A 20816-nucleotide genomic window follows, 5' to 3' on the forward strand; every position below is an offset into this window, starting at 1 on the left:
TTGCGCTGTTCTTTAGTCTGTTTTAATAAAGTATTTCTCCTTGTATCTTTACAACAGTTAGCACAAAAGCATTTGTTTACACCATCTTGTTAATCTGTTCTGCAAATTTTACAGATGGCTGTGGGGAGTTTTTGATCTCTGCCCTCCAGGATGCTTCACCATACCATGTGAAGATTGCCCACCAATTGTGAGGCATGCTCTATCAAAGGCTCAATAACAAAAAAATGGGAAATCACTCCCCCACCTTCATCTCTCCCTCTTTCTCTCTAACATACACAAAGACACTCCCTCCACACTACAATGTCAAAAGGATAAAAGGGTATAACCCATATTTACAAGCAATCTGTGGCCAGAAGAGCAATGTGAAATGAGAAGAAAAGCTGCACAGAGGATTGCATGGGTCAAGCCTACATGAAAGGTTTAAGAGCAAAGTCTGAAATGAGCAGCTAAAGCTTGAAGAAGTTTTAGAGTCCGGTGGAGGAACTGAACAAGCTTTCCATGGGTCCAACTCTGGAACTGCTTTGTCACGCAAAATCCCCCTCTCCCTTTCCTGGGGTCCTGGTCCCACCTCTTGCCACAACCACTCCACAGTTTAATTCTGTCTGCCTTCATTGCTATTCATCCCTGATCCTTCCAACCTGAACAGCAGCCTAGCTGGAAGCATTTGTGCAAAAAGCCTGTTGTTTTAAATCCCTTACTCTAAATCTAGTACTGCATGCTTCCTGGGATGATTACTAAGTCCACCCACAATAGTCAGAAAACAGGTGTTGCATCCAAGGAGATGCTTACCCTCACGAAAATATGTCACTTTGATTTTTTTATTGGCGCGGGCGCCATAGGTAGTATTCAGCTCGCATGTGTAATCGGTGCTGGTCCCAGACTTGTCTGCTGGGCACTGAGATTCACTAGCCTGTAGCAGGTAGGTGGTACAGTTGTTCACAGAAGTAATGCTTCCTGCAAAGAAAAGCAATCAATCTGAAAAAGCGACTGAAGAAAGGCCAACTCTTGAAATAAAGCTAGTATCTGAGCCTCTGCCTCCTATGGCAGTTATATTGTGCATGCAGTGGAATTATGAAGAAGAATGGAAGAGGAATTTACTTGTGGTGGTGGTGAAATTTATGCCCCGCCTTTCTTCCAGAAGCTCAAGGCGGCATACACAGTACTCACTCCTCCATTTTTTCACCACCACAAACCCGTGAGGTAGGTTGAGCTGAGGGTTATGTTCCCTCTAAGATGCATATGTGCACACTACTGATCAAACCTGCGCACACCGTAAAAAGTGGAGTGCGCACAAATTAAGTTACCAAAATAATAGCAACAGATTTAGACACCCGAAAACTCCAGGCTCATGACTGCAGCAGCGAGGGTTGCTTGGTGTTGCTGGGGCGACAGGAGGGGGACAGGAGGCAGACGGCCTTTCCCCAGCCTTGCAGTTGCAGCTCTGCATCTGGCCCAAGTAGAGACATGCCAGGCACAAGCTCAGGGTGCCCTGGGCATGAAGGACTGCCTCCCTCCTCCCTCCAAACCAGCTTCAATTAGTGTCTGTGGAGTTTTGAGACACACAAGGTCCACGATCATTGTTATCTTTAGAAACATTTCAAATTTTAAATTAATAATAATTAAAGTTTAAGAAAGTTCAGGATACATCCAGAGAAAAAGGAAAGAGGGGGGTGGGATGAAAGAGAGGGGTCTATCTAAATGCTTTTTGTATAATGCTTTCCTTCCTTCCTTCCTTCCTTCCTTCCTTCCTTTCTTATTTTTCTTGCATTACAATATCAAATCTCATCCCCAAAAAGAAACAATTTAAAATGCTTAAATTGTTGATTGCAATTATCAGTTATCAGTGACTAGCAAGTTTATATTATAATCTAAGTATATACAGAGAGCCAGTTTGGTGTAGTGATTAAGGTACCAGTCTAGAAACCAGGAGTCCATGAGTTTCAGTTCTCCCTTAGGTACGAAGCCAGCTGGGTGACCTTGGGCCAGTCTCTCTCTCTCTCTCTCTCAGCCCTAGGAAGCAGGTAAGGGCAAACCACTCCTGAAAAATGCTGCCAAGAAAATTGCAGGGTGCAGTCACCAGGGGTCAACAATGACTTGAAGGATGTGTGTGATCTACTATTATACTTTCTAGTTTCTGTATTTTAACTAAGAAATATGTAAACATTTTAACATGTCACTATTACATATATTTGCAATTTATTCATATACTCACATTGTGGCACATAAATGTGTCCTTGGCTTGGGAAAAGCTGCCCCCCCCCAATTTTCCCCATACAAAATATAAAAAAATGGAGGGAACACTGGCTGAGAGAGAGTGGTTGGATCAAAGCGACCAAGTGAACTTCCATGGCTGTGGAGGGAGTAGAAACTAGGTTTCCCCCCTCTAGCCCTTAACCACTGCACCACACTGGTTCTCTGATCAATGCATTTGATTAGATGCACTTGGGAAGACCTAGAACTAAGGCAAGTGGAGCTCTGGAGATAGGGTCATGAATGAAGGACCCATGACATACAGAGAACAATGACCAGCAGTTTGTGTTCTACTACAACTGACTCTGGGTGTGCAAGTGATGAAGAAAAGATTTCCATGCTTCCCCAACAGCTGCAAGTTTCTAAATTTACTGATTGGTTAAATTTATCTCCACTGTAGTCAAAGAGCCTTGTGGCAGTTTACAACATTCATCAGACAAAGAGTTTAAAAATGGTAAAAAATAAACCAGACAATCAAATCAGTCCTAGCGTATGCTACTCTATAGCTGAGGATTCAAACCTCAAGGGCTCCATTTTAATAGCCTGCAGAAGGACAACAATGCAGGGGCAAATTGAAGTCCTGGGCTGAGCCAATTCCAGAGAGCTGGTGCATCAACTGAAAAACAGTCCCTGCAAACCTCTGGTCCTCTTATTTTCTCCTGTAACATTAGGTTTCCCCTCTGCAGGGAGATGTTTGGGCTATCATTTCCTTGTGTGTGTGTGTGAGTGTGTGTGTGTACACAGGGTGGGTGGGACTAATAATGGCACAGGGAGGAAGTACAAGGCACATATACTCCTCTTCCTCTGCCATAGCTACTTTACGGCTAACCAGTTGCTACTTTACGGCTAACCAGTTGCTCCTAGGTGCCCAATCCGTTGGACATACTGTAAGTATCAGAATTTACATCAAAGGGTGTGTGAATCTCCATGCACTATATCTCCACTGCCATCCAGGTTTTGTGATCTGTCTAAAAAGGGTTGCTAATTTTCCCAGCAACAGATCAACTATTTTCATTCTCCCCTTTGCAAGCAAATCTGGAACTCTAAGCTTTGTGAAGGAGAGGAGAAAGCACAAACAGGAAAGCACGCAGCTTTCTGCCCCCACGTGCCATCCTAAGTGACTCCCACATTTCCAGCTGAGATCAAGCGATTTGGGGCTCTCCTTGACCAGAGAACGTTATTAACAATATGGTCCAGGAAGGGAGCAGATCGTGAGCTGCTTCTTGACCCTTAGGCAATGGTGGAGCAAGAGGAAGCTAACAAATTTCAGGCTCAGGTCTTGGTTTTGCTTTGATGGAGGAAGGCATGAAAGCCAGATTCTGGGCCCATCTTTGTGTCTAGCTTACCGTGTACCAAAGAACAACACACATCTTGAGAGATGGTTATATTATCTATATAAACAGAGCTGAAAAGAGAAAAAGGATCAGCCATAACTAGCAGCTAGTAGAGATGATATTGCTACATACCTGAAATATTTATTGCTCCACTGGGTCTCCAATAAGGAGAGAAAAGTTGTATATCTCTATCTGTGCAGCAGCTCAGTTTTTTTCTGTCTCTACCATTACAGACAATAAAAACATTTTCTGATGGCACAAGTTTAATTTGAGAGACCACTATATTAACTTCACCTCTGTATATTGAGGACAATTTCTTTGAGTCATCTTCAAAATTGCAACTAAAATTACCTGCAAAACAGACAAATATGTTATGGGCAAACGTAGTTTCCTAAAGTAACATGCTCCAAAATTCTTAGGCATGAAAGCCACATTTTCAATATAACTAGCTTATCCTACTTTTATAATAAAATAAGAATATATTGCAGATCTAATACATGAAAAAGTATCTCAGAAGTAGTCAGTCACAGACTGAGCATGAGCCAGTAGGGTGAGGCAAAAAGGACAATATTATTTTGCTGCAATAGAACAACAGGGGTTCAGCTAACATCGTACCAGCAGACCTCTCCTTGCACAACAGGAGTTTCTCTTCTATCCTAAATTTGCTCTGGAGTGTCTCCCAACTATCTCGCTCAAATCTGGAGGTGCAAGGGTGATATAGGCTGGCTGGATAAATAATGTTCATTCCATTGACAAATGAAAATATCTGGATGCAACTTATATTTTGCAAGTCTAACAATTTTGCTAATTGTTCAGCTTTACTTTCTTCATTTATTGGGCAGAATACTGCATATGCATAAACAATATAAAATTCCCTTCTCACCCATATGGGTGGTATGTGTCTTCCTCAACCTCGGGAGTTTGAGGGTTCTGCGCAGTATCTTAGCTGTTCCTAGCACTGCACTCTTCTGGACAGAGAGCTCTGATGTTGTTCCTGGGATCTGTTGGAACCACCTACCACCACTGGGACCACTTTGGCCTTCACTTTCCACATCCTCTCCAGTTCCTCCAGGCCCTGGTACTTCTCCAGCTTCTCATACTCCTTCCTGATGTTGCTGTCACTTGGCACCACTACATCTATCACCACCGCTGTCTTCTGGTCCTTGTCTATTACCACAATGTCCAGCTGATTGGCCAGTACTTGCCTGTCTGTCTGGATATGGAAGTCCCACAGGATCTTAGCCCTGTCATTCTCCACAACCTTCTGTGGAATCTCCCATCTGGACTTGGGAGGGTCTAGCCCATACAACTGTGCAGATGTTCCTGCACACAATGCCAGCTACTTGGTTGTGCCGTTCAGTGTATGCCTGCATCTTACACCCTGCCACTATGTGTTGGACTGTCTCTGAGGCCTCTCTGCACAGTCTGCACCTTGGGTCCTGTCTAGTGTGGTAGACCCCTGCTTCTATGGATCTGGTGCTTAGTGCTTGTTCTTGTGCTGCTATGATCAGTGCCTCAGTGCTGTCTTTTAGTCCAGCCCTTTCCAGTCACTGGTAGGATTTCCCAGTCAGCCACCTCAGCTGTCGATGGTACATCCCATGCAGGGTCTTGTCTTGCCATGGCATTTCGTCTGCTTGATCTTCCTCCCACGTCTGCTGCTGCCTCAGGCATTCTCTCAACAGCTCATCTTTAGGTGCCATCTTACTGATGTACTCCTGGATGCTCTGGGTCTCATTCAGGACAGTGGCTTGGACATTCACCAGACCCCAACGTCCCCATTTCTGCCTGGTATACTGTCTCTGGGTGTTGGACTTGGGATGGAAGCCTCCATACATTGTGAGGATCTTCCGGGTCTTCACATCAGCAGCCTCCATGTCCTCCTTTGGCCAGCTCACTATACCGACAGGGTATCTGATGACTGGCAGGGCATACATGTTGATGGTGTGGATCTTGTTCTTCCCATTGAGCTGGCTCTTTAGGACCTGTCTTATCCTTTGGTGGTACTTGGATGTTGCTATCTTCCTTGCTTCCTCATCATGGTTCCCATGTGTCTGTGGGATACCAAGGTACTTGCTGGTCTGTACAGTATGTCTGCTATGTGGCCTGCTGGTAGTTCCACCACATCAGTCTTAACTACCTTCCCTCTCTTTACTACCACCCAGCCACACTTCTCCAGTCCGAATGACATCCCAATGTCCTCAATGTAGATACGTGTCAGGTGGATCAGTGAGTCAATGCATACAGCTTGATGTCATCCATGTAGAGGAGGTGACTAATGGTACTTCCACTCTTGAACTTGTATCCGCATCCAGTTCTTGTGATAATCTGGCTGAGGGGTTCAAGCCCATGCAGAACACCAGTGGGGACAGTGCATCACCTTGGTATATGCCGCACTTGATGGCCACTTGTGCAAGCTGCCTTGAATTGACTTCCAGTGTTGTCTTCCACAGTCCCATTGAGTTCTTGAGGAAGGTCCTGAGTGTCCTGTTGACTTTATATAGTGCCAGGTATTCACAGATCCATGTGTGTGGCATTGAGTCATAGGCTTTCCTGTAGTCAATCCAGGCTGTGCTCAGATTGGTCTGTCTAGACCTTGAGTCTCAGGCGACTGCTCTATCTATGAGCAACTGGTGATTAGAGCCTCTGGTGTTGTTCCCAATACCCTTCTGAACTGCGCTCATGTACTGGCCTATATGGCCCTGCAGCTTGGTGGCTGTGATGCCTGATAGGAGTGTTGTGGGGAGGCAGGTTATTGGCCGGTAGTTGGATGGTGCTGTTCCCTTGTTGGGGTCTTTCATGATCAGCACTGTCCTTCCTTGGGTTAGACAGTCTGGGTGGGAGCCTTCTGCTAGCAGTTGGTTCATCTGTGCTGCTAGGCGTTCATGCACTGCTGTCAGTTTCTTTAGCCAGTAGGTGTGGATCATGTCCGGGCCAGGTGCTGTCCAGCTCTGCATGTTCTTGACCCACTGTTGGATGTCTGCTACTGTGATGGTGACTGGTTCCTGCCCGCATTGATCCAATCTTTCAGCATATGCTGGCCACAGTTGGGAGACCAGCAGTGTTCAAGTGACAGTAACATTTAACACTTGAGTAACTTTGGCTAGAGGCTTTGACAGTGTGTTCTTTTCACAGACAACATAATGTCATGAGAGTTTATTGTTATGTGAACGGTCCCCTGTGCAAGCACCGAGCCATGTCTGACCCTTTGGGGAGACACCGCTTTTGCAATGTTTTCTTGGCAGACTATAGCAGGGTGGTTTGCCATTGCCTTCCCCAATGGGGAATATTATTGTCAAGCAATCATCACAGTTTGGAAAGGGGCATTATTGACTATCCAATTGTATCTTCTGTTTGATGCTGCATTTGTTCAGCCCATTTCATTATACTGGCTGAAATGTGGCAAGCGCTCTCCTGCTTCCCTGAGAGACTGTTTATAAGAAGTGAGTATCTGTAGCTCAGGGGTGAACAGTGGAGTCCTTGGTGCTCTCTGAGTTTGGCTGTTTGCTTGCAGATGTTTCATTACCTGACTAGGCAACATCATCAATGTTAGTAAATGTGGGGTTTGCTCCCTGTTTATATACAGTGGCTTGCCCTGACAGTGTTGATGGGGGTGTTTATAAGAATTGGGTGTTTATAACCCTTTGACTGCCAGTTACCAGACAGCATGAAACAACAGCTCCAGCACTTTTCTATTTAGAATTCAGAATTACCTGCTTCATTCAGCCTGATGTCTGTTATTATCAGGGTTGCTATCTTGCTTCCCTCTTTAACCACTTCTGTCACAGTGAGATGGTCGCGCTTGATGTCACTGTAACCCCAGATCACTTTTCTTGAAATGGATTCTGTCGTGCAGGCTATTTTTACTGTATCTCCCTCGAAAATGTGTTCAGGAGAAACAGAGATGTTTACTTTACCTAGTATGGCATAACGAGAATTCTTCAAAATTAATGGCAAATGAAATGCTTATTATCTCCATAAATAATTTAGTGATATTTATAATTTAGCAGTTGCTGCTCAGTCTCAGCAAAGTTGCAGCTGCTTTAATGTATTACACACAGATGCTATATTCATGCTCTCCTAGACTCTGAAGCATCTTTTGGAGAGTGAAAATGTAGCTGTACACAGTCCTATAATTCAATATATAACGATCCCTTCTATCTAAATGTCTAGCTAGCCATATATACCATGGTTTCCATTATGAACAGCTGGAGTAAATACATACCCACACACACACACACACTCCAGCTATTTCAGCATGAAGAAAAAAGGATTTTTCAAAATTAACAGAAATGTGTCCAGACTAACACAGAGTATTGCTCAACTATAATGACCACATATTTCATAGTATTATTTTGTGCTCTTCTGAACATGCTTTGGAAATGGTCTGAAATTACCTAGCAAAATTAAGACATTGGAACTGATATCTTAATTGTCTTAAGCATTGATGTCTTAAGCTCAGTGGAGCTCTGGTTCAGGAGGGTGGCGGAATTTTACATGTGGGATTTTCCAAAGTTATTAACAATCATTTAGCTTAATAAATACAGAGAATTCATTTTCAAACAAAGCAGTGCTGATCAATGGCCAGCTTTTCACAAATCCATGGTAATAGCTGAACCTCCAACTCTAATTTTTCACTACCATAGCCTCACCTGTGGTTCTAAAATTATGCTAAACACTAAAGACATTCTCTTGCCACCAAGGACATAAACTATATCCACCAAAACAGTAATGTACATTTTAGCAAAAGACATTTAAAAACATTACCCAGGATTTCTATTACAAATGTGGAAGCTGCTAACTGGTAGTAGTTGTGTAAGGCAGCTGCTATTTGGGGATGCGCATTTTCAAGTGGGATTTGCCTTGCTGAGGTTACTTCATAGTCAACCATGGTGCTTCCAGGCCTATGCAAAAAGAACATCAAATCCAGTGAGTTCAGGGCCATTACATAATGAATGATATACAATATGGCTTTTAAAGTTGCATTTTCATGATAGCTGGAGGGAAAAAAAACTAGATGTGGGTTCCATCATCATTCTCTTCTATTATTCTTTCTCCATTGCCTTATCCTCCAAAACAGCAGTATAGTACAATGCAGTGGCTAATGGGTAACAGGACAAAGGGATATTCAAGGGCGGACTCCTGTTTGTGCAGTGGAATTTCCATCTTCCCGGTCTTCTGAAATCTACTTCAGAGGGCCCACCAATCATCCCGACAATTGTTTGGGTTTTTTTCTAGTAAATGCTGTTCTTCAGGCAAACAAAAACAAAACAAAACAAAAAAACTACTGAGGGTAACCCAAAGTATCTTAATCCCTTGACTTGTATGATGGACTATAAGAACCATGAATTAAAATATTCACTACTTTGTTTTAAGTGCTTACACTGTGTTTCCATGTTTATCTCTGCATTTCTATTGGGAATGGACAATTTGCAACCCTGACTGGAGAAATTTTATTTACTTCTACCACCTGATGTTATTAACAATACCGCAACATACCGTTTGCTGTATCACTTAAAAGGAAAAGAAATGGATTCAAATATTAATTCTTTCCACATGCAAATGCCCTACTTTGTATTGTTGGAAGTTTTGGCAAATCCAGCATGCCTCATTAACATGTAAATTGTTGTTGTTTATTCATTTAGTTGCTTCCGACTCTTCGTGACTTCATGGACCAGCCCACGCCAGAGCTTCTTGTCGGTCGTCAACACCCCCAGCTCCCCCAGGGATGAGTCCGTCACCTCTAGAATGTCATCCATCCATCTTGCCCTTGGTCGGCCCCTCTTCCTTTTGCCTTCCACTCTCCCTAGCATCAGCATCTTCTCCAGGGTGTCCTGTCTTCTCATTATGTGGCCAAAGTATTTCAGTTTTGCCTTTAATATCATTCCCTCAAGTGAGCAGTCTGGCTTTATTTCCTGGAGGATGGACTGGTTTGATCTTCTTGCAGTCCAAGGCACTCTCAGAATTTTCCTCCAGCACCACAGTTCAAAAGCATCTATCTTCCTTCTCTCAGCCTTCCTTATGGTCCAGCTCTCGCAGTCATATGTTACTACTGGGAATACCAGTGCTTTAACTATGCGGGCCTTTGTTGTCAGTGTGATGTCTCTGCTCTTGACTATTTTATCGAGATTTGTCATTGCTCTTCTCCCAAGGATTAAGTGTCTTCTGATTTCCTGACTGCAGTCAGCATCTGCAGTAATCTTCGCACCTAGAAATACAAAGTCTTTCACTGCTTCTACATTTTCTCCCTCTATTTGCCAGTTATCAATCAAGCTGGTTGCCATAATCTTGGTTTTTCTGAGGTTCAGCTGCAAGCCAGCTTTTGCACTTTCTTCTTTCACCTTCATCATAAGGCTCCTCAGTTCCTCTTCGCTTTCAGCCATCAAAGTGGTATCATCTGCATATCTGAGATTGTTAATGTTTCTTCCAGCGATTTTAACTCCAGCCTTGGATTCCTCAAGGCCAGCTTGTTGCATGATGTGTTCTGTGTACAGTTGAATAGGTAGGGTGAGAGTATACAACCCTGCCGTACTCCTTTCCCAATCTTAAACCAGTCCGTTGTTCCCTGGTCTGTTCTTCCCATTGCTACTTGGTCGTTATACAGATTCTTCAGGAGGCAGACAAGATGACTTGGTATCCCCATACCACTAAGAACTTGCCACAATTTGTTATGGTCCACACAGACAATTGCTTTAGAATAGTCAATAAAACAGAAATAGATGTTTTTCTGAAACTCCCTGGCTTTTTCCATTGTCCAGCAGATATTGGCAATTTGGTCCCTAGTTCCTCTGCCTTTTCTAAACCCAGCTTGTACATCTGGCAATTCTCGCTCCATGAATTGCTGGAGTCTACCTTGCAGGATCTTGAGTATTACCTTACTGGCATGTGAAATGAGTGCCACTGTTCGATAGTTTGAACATTCTTTAGTGTTTCCCTTTTTTGGTATGGGGATATAAGTTGATTTTTTCCAATCTGATGGCCATTCTTGTGTTTTCCAAATTTGCTGGCATATAGCATGCATTACCTTGACAGCATCATCTCGCAAGATTTTGAACAGTTCAGCTGGGATACCGTCGTCTCCTGCTGCCTTGTTGTTAGCAATACTTCTTAAGGCCCACTCAACCTCACTCTTCAGGATGTCTGGCTCCAGCTCACTGACCACACCATCAAAGCTATCCCCGATACTGTTATCCTTCCTATACAGGTCTTCCATATATTCTTGCCACCTTTTCTTGATCTCTTCTTCTTCTGTTAGGTCCTTGCCATCTTTGTTTTTGATCATGCCCATCTTTGCCTGGAATTTACCTCCGATGTTTCTAATTTTCTGGAAGAGGTCTCTTGTCCTTCCTATTCTATTGCCTTCTTCCACTTCCACACATTGCTTGTTTAAAAATAATTCCTTATCTCTTCTGGCTAACCTCTGGAATTTTGCATTTAATTGGGCATATCTCCCCCTATCACTGTTGCCTTTTGCTTTCCTTCTTTCTTGGGCTACTTCTAGTGTCTCAGCAGACAGCCACTTTGCCTTCTTGGTTTTCTCTTTCTTTGGGATGTATTTTGTTGCCGCCTCCTGAACAATGCTGCCAACTTCTGTCCAGAGTTCTTCCGGGACCCTATCTACTAAGTCCAGTCCCTTAAATCGATTCTGCACCTCCACTGCATATTCCTTAGGAATATTAGTGAGCTCATATCTAGCTGATCTGTGGGTCTTCCCTAATCTCTTTAGTCTGATCCTAAATTGTGCAATAAGAAGTTCGTGATCTGAACTACAGTCAGCTCCAGGTCTTGTTTTTACCGACTGTATTGATGTCCGCCACCTTTGGCTGCAAAGGATGTAGTCAATCTGATTTCGGTGTTGTCCATCTGGTGACGTCCATGTATAAAGCCGTCTCTTAGGTTGTTGGAAGAGAGTGTTTGTTATGCAGAGTGAGTTGTCTTGGCAAAATTCTATCAGCCTATGTCCTGCTTCATTTTGTTCTCCCAGGCCATGCTTACCTGTAATTCCAGGTGTCATTTGACTGCCCACCTTAGCATTCCAGTCTCCTGTGATGAAAATAACATCTCTTTTAGGCGTGTTGTCCAGTAGGTGCTGCAGATCCTCACAGAACTGCTCTACTTCAGCTTCTTCAGCATCTGTGGTTGGGGCGTATATTTGGATCACTGTGATGTTAGATGGCTTGCCCTGAATTCGAATTGAGATCATTCTATCGTTTTTTGGATTGTATCCAAGCACTGCTTTAGCCACTTTACTATTAATTATGAAGGCTACTCCATTTCTTCTGTTGTCCTCTTGTCCACAGTAGTAGATCTGGTGGTCATTTGATGTGAAGTGGCCCATTCCAGTCCATTTTAGTTCACTGACGCCCAAAATGTCTATCTTTAATCTTGACATCTCACCAATAACCACATCCAATTTGCCCTGGCTCATAGATCTTACATTCCAGGTTCCAATGGTGTGTTGATCCTTAGAACATCGGATTCGCCGTTCACCACCAGCACCATCGGCCACTAGCCGTCCTTTCGGCTTTGAGCTAGCTGCGTCATCACGTCTGGGGCTAGTTGAACTCATCCTCTGTTCCTCCCCAGTAGCATTTTGACCATCTTCCGACCTGGGGGTCTCATCTTCCGATGGTATACCGACATATCTCTGGTTGTACTGATCCATTTAGTTTTCACGGCAAGAATACTGGGGTGGGTTGCCATGACCTTCCCCAGGGATCGCATTTAGTCTGACCTCTCTGTCATGACCTTCCCGTCTTGGGTGGCCCTTCACGGTTTAGCTCATGGCATCATTGAGGTGTTCAAGCTCCAGCACCACGACAAGGTAACAATCCTTTGCTGAAGCACATGTAAATTAAGTTGCCCAAAATGCAACTCTGAGGAAGCTGTTTGTTGCCACTCCCACTTCCTCTTTCCCTTCTCCACCAAGGGGGAGGCAGCATGGGTGCTGCTCTCTTCATCAGGGCCATGTGCTTGAGCCTTGATGAGGGATTCTGCCCTTTTCTTTCACACACCTCTTGGCAGCTGTAGGGCTGAGAGTTTAGGGCAAACTATGTAGTTAGAGGGACGCGGTGGCACTGCGGGTTAAACCGCTGAGCTGCCGATCGGAAGGTCGGCGGTTTGAAACCGCGCGGCGGGGTGAGCTCCCATTGCTCGTCCCAGCTCCTGCTCACCTAGCAGTTCGAAAACATGCAAATGTGAGTAGATCAATAGGTACCGCTTCGGCGGGAAGGTAACGGCGTTCCGAGTCGTCATGCTGGCCACATGACCCGGAAGTGTCTATGACAACGCCGGCTCTAAGGCTTAGAAACGGAGATGAGCACCGCCCCCTAGAGTCGGACACGACTGGACTTTACGTCAAGGGAAACCTTTACCTTTACCTTATGTAGTTAGAAAGAAAAGAAGAACAAAGGAACTTCATCTTTTCCACCAAGATGCAGAAGCAACAAAGAATGAAGTCAGTAAGCTTCTTTTTACTTCTTAACCTAATGTGTCTAAGTGTGTGATTCTTTATGCTTGGGTGGGCTGAGTGTGTAAGATCAATAACCTGTGTTTCTCTGACATGCTCATTGAAGCTATCTAAGATAATTTTCTTTTTCTGTGCCAGCTTCTAAGCTGTGTTATAAGCTCTGCTCCATTTCAGTGGTTCTAGCAGGCCGCTGAACTGGCTTCATGTATGTGCAACAGCATGATCTTCCATTACAGGAAATAATTAAATTATTTACATCAATTAAGTAAGTAATTACAGCTCTTTGCTGGCTTCATTATTATATAAAACTACCTGCTTTGACTTTATCGCTTGTTGTTTAAACCTCAGTGCATCATGTAAAACTATCCCCACCTGTACTGTTCCTAGTTCTCTTTTCCGTTTAAAGAATATGTATATATTAATTAAGGATACAGGCTGGTCTGATGCAACTGGAGTTCCTATCTTCAAAACTAAAGCAAGGATTGCAGTTTCTTTGCTTATTCTTAAGGGGCCTTGAACATCAGTGACTTGGGAAAGGTCTTTGCTTCTTTCCAGGTTTCTCTTGAAGTACTGTGCAGCTTTCAAAGTTTCCACACTGTCAGGCATTTTATCTTCCTCACCCCACACTCTGCCTTTTACAACACCTTATGTTGTAAAAAAAACTCACATATTTTGTGAACTCTCTGTTGGCCTAATAAAGGGCAACCCATCTGGCGGCAGGGCAGTTAGTGCAAGCCAGGTAAAGTTTAAATGGTTAAGTAAATTGCTAAACTGCAAGAGGGAAGAAATAGGAACTAAAGATTGAGGAAATGGATTTTAAAAAACCCCTCCTGTTAGACCTTCTGATTCTCAATAGATCAGGCAACAGGAGGGAGTAAAGAGGAGGGAAAGAATCTTGTGTTGGAAACCAAGAGAGAGTTACCCTAGAAAATTCCCCAAGTTTGGGTATAGGAGGCCAGAAGAGGGAGAGAAGGAAAAAAGAAAGGGCCTTCTGCTGGCAGAAAGACTACTTGTGAGTAAGAAGTAAAACCAAAGAAAGCCTGAGTTTTATTTCCCTGCAGCACTTTGCCCAGCTGGGATTCCCCGCCCTGCAGCTCTGGGTATGCAGAAGAACCAAGAGAGTGGTTGGTAACTTGGCCAATTTGGATAGAAAGAGGTGGGAAGTTTCATCTGTTGAGGATTCAGCTGGAGGAGAATAATTGTTTGAAGGGACAAGAGAAGAAAAAGCCAACTGACTCAGGTGGGCCAGGCAGAATGAACACCTGACTCAAGTGGAGGGGTTTACTAGCCAAGGCTTTTTGCAGTGTGCATTCATATACATATGAATGATATAGTTGACATGTACTGTACCTTTGAGCAGAATGTTTGGTCTGTCTTGTGAGACAGAGGTCTGTAGCTCTGAGCAAGCTTCTCTGCAGAACATGGAAGAGATTTATCCCTACTGAACTCAATAGATTACTACTGTATCTATATTATAGTGTCCATGTGTCTGTATGGTAGTTCTTAATGATACAATAACAACTGTGAAAAGTTCAAACTGAAGGGGGATATTTTTCTTATTGGATGCTCCAGAATATAGTGAAAATGCCCTTAGAGATCCCTTGCTCATGGAAGATTTGGCATCAGGATTGAGGAAAATAAATTCTATAGGAACTAAGTGATCCTTGATGGGATATCTCTATGGGAATTAGCTCTTGAACTTAAGATGGGCGTCTGCATTACATCATAGACTACAAAGACAGAACTCCAGAATGGGTGTGCAGATTTTTCTCATGACCAATATAGTTTATTTTGCTTTCTTCAATTATCTGGGCTGTTGTTATGGTTCTTTGAGAGAGTCTTGACTCCCCTGGTGACTACATGGACAGGTCCATACAGTTTTCTTGAAAACATTTTCAGAAAAGTGGTTTGTCAGTACCTTCTTTAGGGATGTTTTTCAACTTCCTAGTTTAGGGCTGACAGAGTGACTGGCCTGAAGTCACCCATTTGGCTTCCATGCCAAGACCCTTGGCATGGAAGCCAAATGGGTGCTAATCCAGCATCTTTAACTACAGCAAACTTGGTTTTTCAATTATGTGTAGGTTGTATTTGTGTTCTTCTGCTGATCTTCCTGCAGAAAAAGCTGCTCTCTGCATTATAATTTTGGACTACTTAAAGCTTAAAATCCTCATTTTATGCTTAGCATTTATCAGTTGGATCAATATGCGAAGATCAAAGCAAATCATTTCTTCCTATAATCTTTTCAAGTGAAATGAAAATGAAAAGATTTTCATACCTGAATCCTGTAACTGTTACATTTATGAAACCCGGTAAGGTTGAATAGCCTTCAGTAAACTGAAAAAGAGCAATATATTATACAGAGTATTTATTGACCATTAAGGCCACATCATGTCACCTACTATTACAGGCATGCCTACATCCTTCCATGAATCATCAAACAAATGTGATGATTATCACGGTCCTGATCTCATGGGCTACGGATTCTTTGCCAGATCCAGTATGGAAATAACCCGTTAAAACTGGACGAAGAGGGTTTCTTCTAGATATGTTGAGTTACAATACCTATAACTCCCGATCAGCATGGTTACCAATTAAGGACAAAGTTATCCAAAACTTCTGAAAGGTATTAGATAAAGGAAGGTTGGTTTGGCTGTAATACATTCAATGAAATTAAGTGGGCTGCTGAAGAAAAAATAAGATAAACCCTTGACAAATTATTAACAGTAAATCCCTATCAAGACTACCTCAGAGTTGTAAAGCCTACAAAAACTTCTACACAGAAAATCTGTGACTACAGGTTTGTGAATCTGCATCTTCATTCAAAGCCAGTTTAATCCAAGCAAGCCCATTCACTCCTGTCATAAGAAGATGAAATAAAGCTCTTTATATGAACAGTTTCCACGCTTCAGAATATCTGGGTTCTGGTCCAGTATAACTGTGTCTGTGGTTCCTCTTGGAGGACAGCAGTGTATATGCTCAGTTCTAAAATAGTGCAGTGGAGGAGCAACGGGGTTTTCCCTCACTGTGGAAAATCTCTAATGAACCACAGGAGCACATAATGGTAGCAAAGCCCAATTTGTTCTTGTTCGCCTTAAAACAGGGAGAAAAGTCATAAAATCATCAAGTTGTAAGAGCCCATTTAGGCCATTGAGTCAAACCCCGCAAAGTCTGATTTCTGATCTTTTGAGCAACGGGGGAGAGGAATCCGTCCTCTTCCTGTACAATGTAGAGACACTCGTACCAGTCTCATTTTACTAATATGGCATAAATACCCAGGGCGCTCAGGGCAATTCTACACCTGCCTGCTGCTGTCAGATACCAACCCAGCTACAACATACAGTGTGGCCAGGTTCCGCGCAGCAGCACTGAAAATTCGCCAGATGGTGACCGGTGCCAAAAACTAGCATTTATTTTAATCTACTGGAGTACGGTATTTACAGATATACTAACCTTTATGCTCCCCCACACTCATCTAATGCTCCTCCCCCTCTCCCTAGATTTTCTTTTCTTTCCTTTTTGCTTTTTCCCTTTTCTCTAGACTTTTGTTTTAGCTTTTTATATTAGATTTTAATGTATTTTGAAATCTAGAAGAAAATAATATATTTTAAAAGCCGCCCAGAGTTGTTGTGTTCAAGATGGGCAGCCGAGAAATTTGACAAATAAATAAATGGGGTGTTTTTTTTAATTTCTGTGTGTTAGCTTTTTATATCAGCTTTTAATGTATTTCAGTGTTTTAGCTTCTTCTATTGGATTTTAATGTACCTTCTATGTTTTAACTGACTGTACCCCACTCTCCTTATGCTGGTCTTTGACTGTAATCAAGATTTGTTTGCTTGAGTCAAACCCTATGCTCGTTGCAAGAATTCAGATTAAAGGACCTCCAAACAAACAGAGTCTCTCAAAGTCCCATTCAGACTGGAAGCTGATATTGCACACAGAATGCTTCTTCTGTTCTTCCACCATGCTATTGCCAGGCCATTCGTATCTGAATATATGTATGTATTATCTTACATATTAGGAGCTAAGGACCTGCATATATCAGCGATCATTTATTTCCTTCTGTTACTTAGGTGTTTCAATTTTTAAAAAGATGCTGCTGTTCCTGTAAGCTTGATACTATCAGTTGCATAAAAATACAGCATCCTTCCTAGGCTGCTTAAAGCGTCAGCCCCATCCCCAGCTACACACAAAAGAAAAGAGCTAGAGACCCCCTTCATACTTTCGGTACCATTGTGTACATTTGCAACAACAACAACAAAAGAACAGCCAGTGTTGTGGGAGAAAGCCAGATGTTTGCTGCTCCAGAAGCTGTGGCAGTTCGAGGGCTATTTCAGTACCAATTTTTAATCCTCCTGTTGGTCATCTGGAAGGAGAACAGATTGGCTTATGGAAGTCTTGGCCTGTTCTGAGCCACCAGAAGTGAAGATAATCCAAGGTTAGATTCAAATTGTTTTGTGCAGATTGTAAGTGGACGTGAAGTGAAAACCATGCCATATGACATGCCTGTGGGGAGCTTATTTTGGGGGCTTCAGTTAAGGGTTTACAGCGGAGGCATTAAGAAAGCCTACCAAGTCACAAGCCATTGGCAGTACCCCAAGTTTAGTGGCTTTAGATTACATCCAGCTTAACTATAGCCTAGACTTGCATTTGCTTTAATTACCTCAGATATCTACACACCTTTAAAAGAAATCCTCTTCAGTTAAGTAATAAGATTTTTAACATATCTCAGTCAAGTTTTAGCTTAAGAACCAGCTCAGACTTACTGCCTTCTCGAGATCATGTTTATATTGTTTGAACAATACAGAGGACGAATCCCACAGAGCCTTCTCAAAGGGTATATTAAGTCGGACGGACATTTTTGTTATGAGCACTGAAGGAATATCTGTAGTAGAAAAGAAACAAGTAATCTTATTAGTAGCTGAAATAAAGATTTGAAAATAAAGGATTATTTAATAGTAAAACTCAATCTTGGCTAAATGCTTCCATTTAGCCCTCACTTCTTATTATTCCATTCATTTAAAATTTCCATTAATTTCGTTAATTGGGGCTTGCATGATGCCATGGAGAAGAGGAAATGGGTCTAATAATCAGTGTGAGCAAATAGAACAGCAAGTAGAATAGGGGTTAAAATATTAGGGCTGGAGTAGGAGCAGTAGCATAAAAAATTAAAGAGAGAAATAAAGTGGGAATAACTAATAAGGAAGATGGGAACAGAGCACAAACGATGTGAAATGACACAGAAGGGGCTCTTTTATGAAAGGACAACTTTTAGGTAGTGCCAATTATATATACTGGTGCACAGGAGAAGCCAAGCTAAGGTCGCCATGCTTGGGGATCAGTGGGTGCGTTTAGAATGTCGATAGGATGTCATAGGGGCTTTCCCAGAATGGTTGCAATGGTGGATATGGCTAATCATAAAGGGCCCATTTACCTGAAGGCTGCAGCGATCCACCCTTTTATTTTCTAAGAATGCCTCCAGTTTCTATATGGGGAGCATAGACATGAGAAACACAGGTAATGCTTGAGGTCGATACTTTGATTTGCTGCCTGCTAGCTTCCCACTTATTTCTTAAAATCAAAATATTCTAAACCAATACAATTAGATGTAGCAGGGAACTCGGCAAGCACCAAGCAATGCATAGTCACCCCCACATTGGGAATTTAGGCTACTGTCATGTAGAATAAAAGTATAATCAATGCACTTGCAAATATAGTGGGTTTTTCAAATTTTACAAATCATAGGATGATGTTAAAAATCTGATTTTCCGATTTAAAATTCCATTATTTTGTTTGATTGAATAGGTTTTAGGAGACAAAAGTTATTTAGCTAACATTTGACCTAGACTCCAGAAAGTGAAGAAATGGCAAAGTTTACATCAATAGCAGTGGTGTAACATACAGGGGCAGGGGTCCATGGCCCTCTGAATGATGAGGGGTGCTGTAAGTTGTACTTCAGAAGGTTCTTCCTTCCCAAATGTAATACAGGGTGAGGTTTTTAGAGTTATAAAATGAACATTGTTAGGTCACTGATCTGTCTCAAATTGCACCGGTCATGCCATTGCCATTTTTATTTGATGAGGGGTTTTGAAGAGGAGAGATTAAAGAAAAAAAAGAATGGTACACAAAAAGAAGAGGACTTTTAATATGTGAAAGATTAAATTTTGGGGCAAGGAAGAGATAAAAAGCAACAACAGAAAACAGGAAGGGAAGCATAATGGGGTCCATGGGAAAACAATATAACTTTTTGGCAAAAAGTGACATGTTCCTTTCCCAACAAACTACACCCAATCCTCTCTCCCGTTCCCCACCAGCCTTTTATTTCCTATCCCTTAAGGGCTGTGGCAGGGGGGCTTGATGAGTGAAGGCTGGGAGTCTCTTGGGTCTTGAATCCTATCAAGCCCAAACCAACTCAGCAAGTAGATTTAAATGAGCTGGTCTTGGTCTCTCTCTCTCCCTTTATTTAAAAGATTTGTAAGGCTGCCCAATCTAAAAACACACTCTAGGCGGCTCATAACCACAATAACACCCAGAACTATAAAAACCATAAAATCCAAACAAAACCTAGCACCTCAATCATTCCCTAGGGATGCCCCACAACCAACTCCAGACATCCTCATTCTATTCCAGGGCCTGGGTAGTAAGCTAGGTCTTGATGGCCTTCCAAAAGGCTGAAAGGGTGGGGGCCTGCAAAATCAGCTGCGGGATGGTGTTCCATAAGGCAGGGGCAGCCATGGAAAAGGCACGCTTCTGAGGTCCCACTAGGTGGCAGGATTTCAGGGAAGGGACCTGGACCGTGCCTACCCTATCTGATCTGGTGGGACGGGCAGATACTCTCAGGAAGAGCCGGTCCTGCAGATGACCTTTCTATATTCCCTGCCATTATCTTTGTTGAGAAAAAAAAGTGTAGAGATCAGTGCATGCTGTTTTTCCTGAGCTTTCTTCCTTCTAATATGATCTGATCTGATCTGCTACTAGTGGAACACTAGAAACATTTTTGAAGAGATCTAAAATAAAGATACATATATTCTTTAAAAAAATCATGTGGGTGCTATGTTCTTTTCAGAATTCATGGGGGAACCCTGACCTGAAAAGGCTGAGAGCTGCTGTGCATGTAAGACTCATCCAGGACTTCTTGTTTTGAAGATAATTTAAGCTTCCATTCTGGCAGGCTTTTTTTTCTTTCTAGCGTTTTTCCCACAGGTGCAAGGTCTGCTTTTTCCGATCAACTGAATGTTGGTCCGTTGGTTGCGACAGGAATTGACCAACCGGCTTGTCACCTGAGCCTAACATTCCATTTTGGCAGATTGCCTACCAGAAATCATGTTCCCATGAATGCACTGCTGCTGCCCATAAGCCGCCCTTCATCCTCATTTGCCACCATCTCTTACCTTCTGACTGAAGTTGACAAAAGGTCCCTTGAGGAGGGAGCTGTGCAATACAGTTGCAGCTCTTTCCCACTGCAATTGTAGTATTATGGCAGACAGGATATGCTTCACAGATCTTGGCAGACCATCCATAATCAGGTTCACAGAAACAATGAGAATTATTAGTGCCAGCTGAGTTGCACACTAATGTGAGAAAACATAAAACCAAAAAAAAAAAAAAGACTTAAGTCATTGTATTTTGCTGGTGTTGTTCATTTCACTGATGATGTCTGCTCTGTATCCATGATTCAAACCACTGCAAACTTGGAAGGCTGAAAATCCAAGAGCCTAAACCCTGAACATTTTTGAATATTGATTAGCTGTAACTGAATAATATCTGCT

The 20816-nt window shown here is 42.6% G+C and overlaps 1 protein-coding gene across 1 annotated transcript in view; it reads right to left on the minus strand.

The window, feature by feature from the left end:
* The window catches only part of ADGRF5 (adhesion G protein-coupled receptor F5), a 48540-nt gene that overhangs the window by 10168 nt on the left and 17556 nt on the right, over positions 1 to 20816 (minus strand). Inside the window, exons 5-11 of the mRNA XM_063317681.1 lie at positions 20439 to 20618; positions 17814 to 17932; positions 15326 to 15384; positions 8349 to 8485; positions 7295 to 7498; positions 3717 to 3935; positions 790 to 954 (exon numbers count right to left, since the gene is read on the minus strand). Of these exons, the coding sequence (XP_063173751.1) occupies positions 790 to 954; positions 3717 to 3935; positions 7295 to 7498; positions 8349 to 8485; positions 15326 to 15384; positions 17814 to 17932; positions 20439 to 20618 (1083 nt within the window). The remainder of the gene's footprint in view (positions 1 to 789; positions 955 to 3716; positions 3936 to 7294; positions 7499 to 8348; positions 8486 to 15325; positions 15385 to 17813; positions 17933 to 20438; positions 20619 to 20816) is intronic.

The sequence above is a fragment of the Candoia aspera genome, chromosome 1, assembly GCF_035149785.1.
Source record: "Candoia aspera isolate rCanAsp1 chromosome 1, rCanAsp1.hap2, whole genome shotgun sequence".
Lineage (NCBI taxonomy): Eukaryota > Metazoa > Chordata > Lepidosauria > Squamata > Boidae > Candoia > Candoia aspera.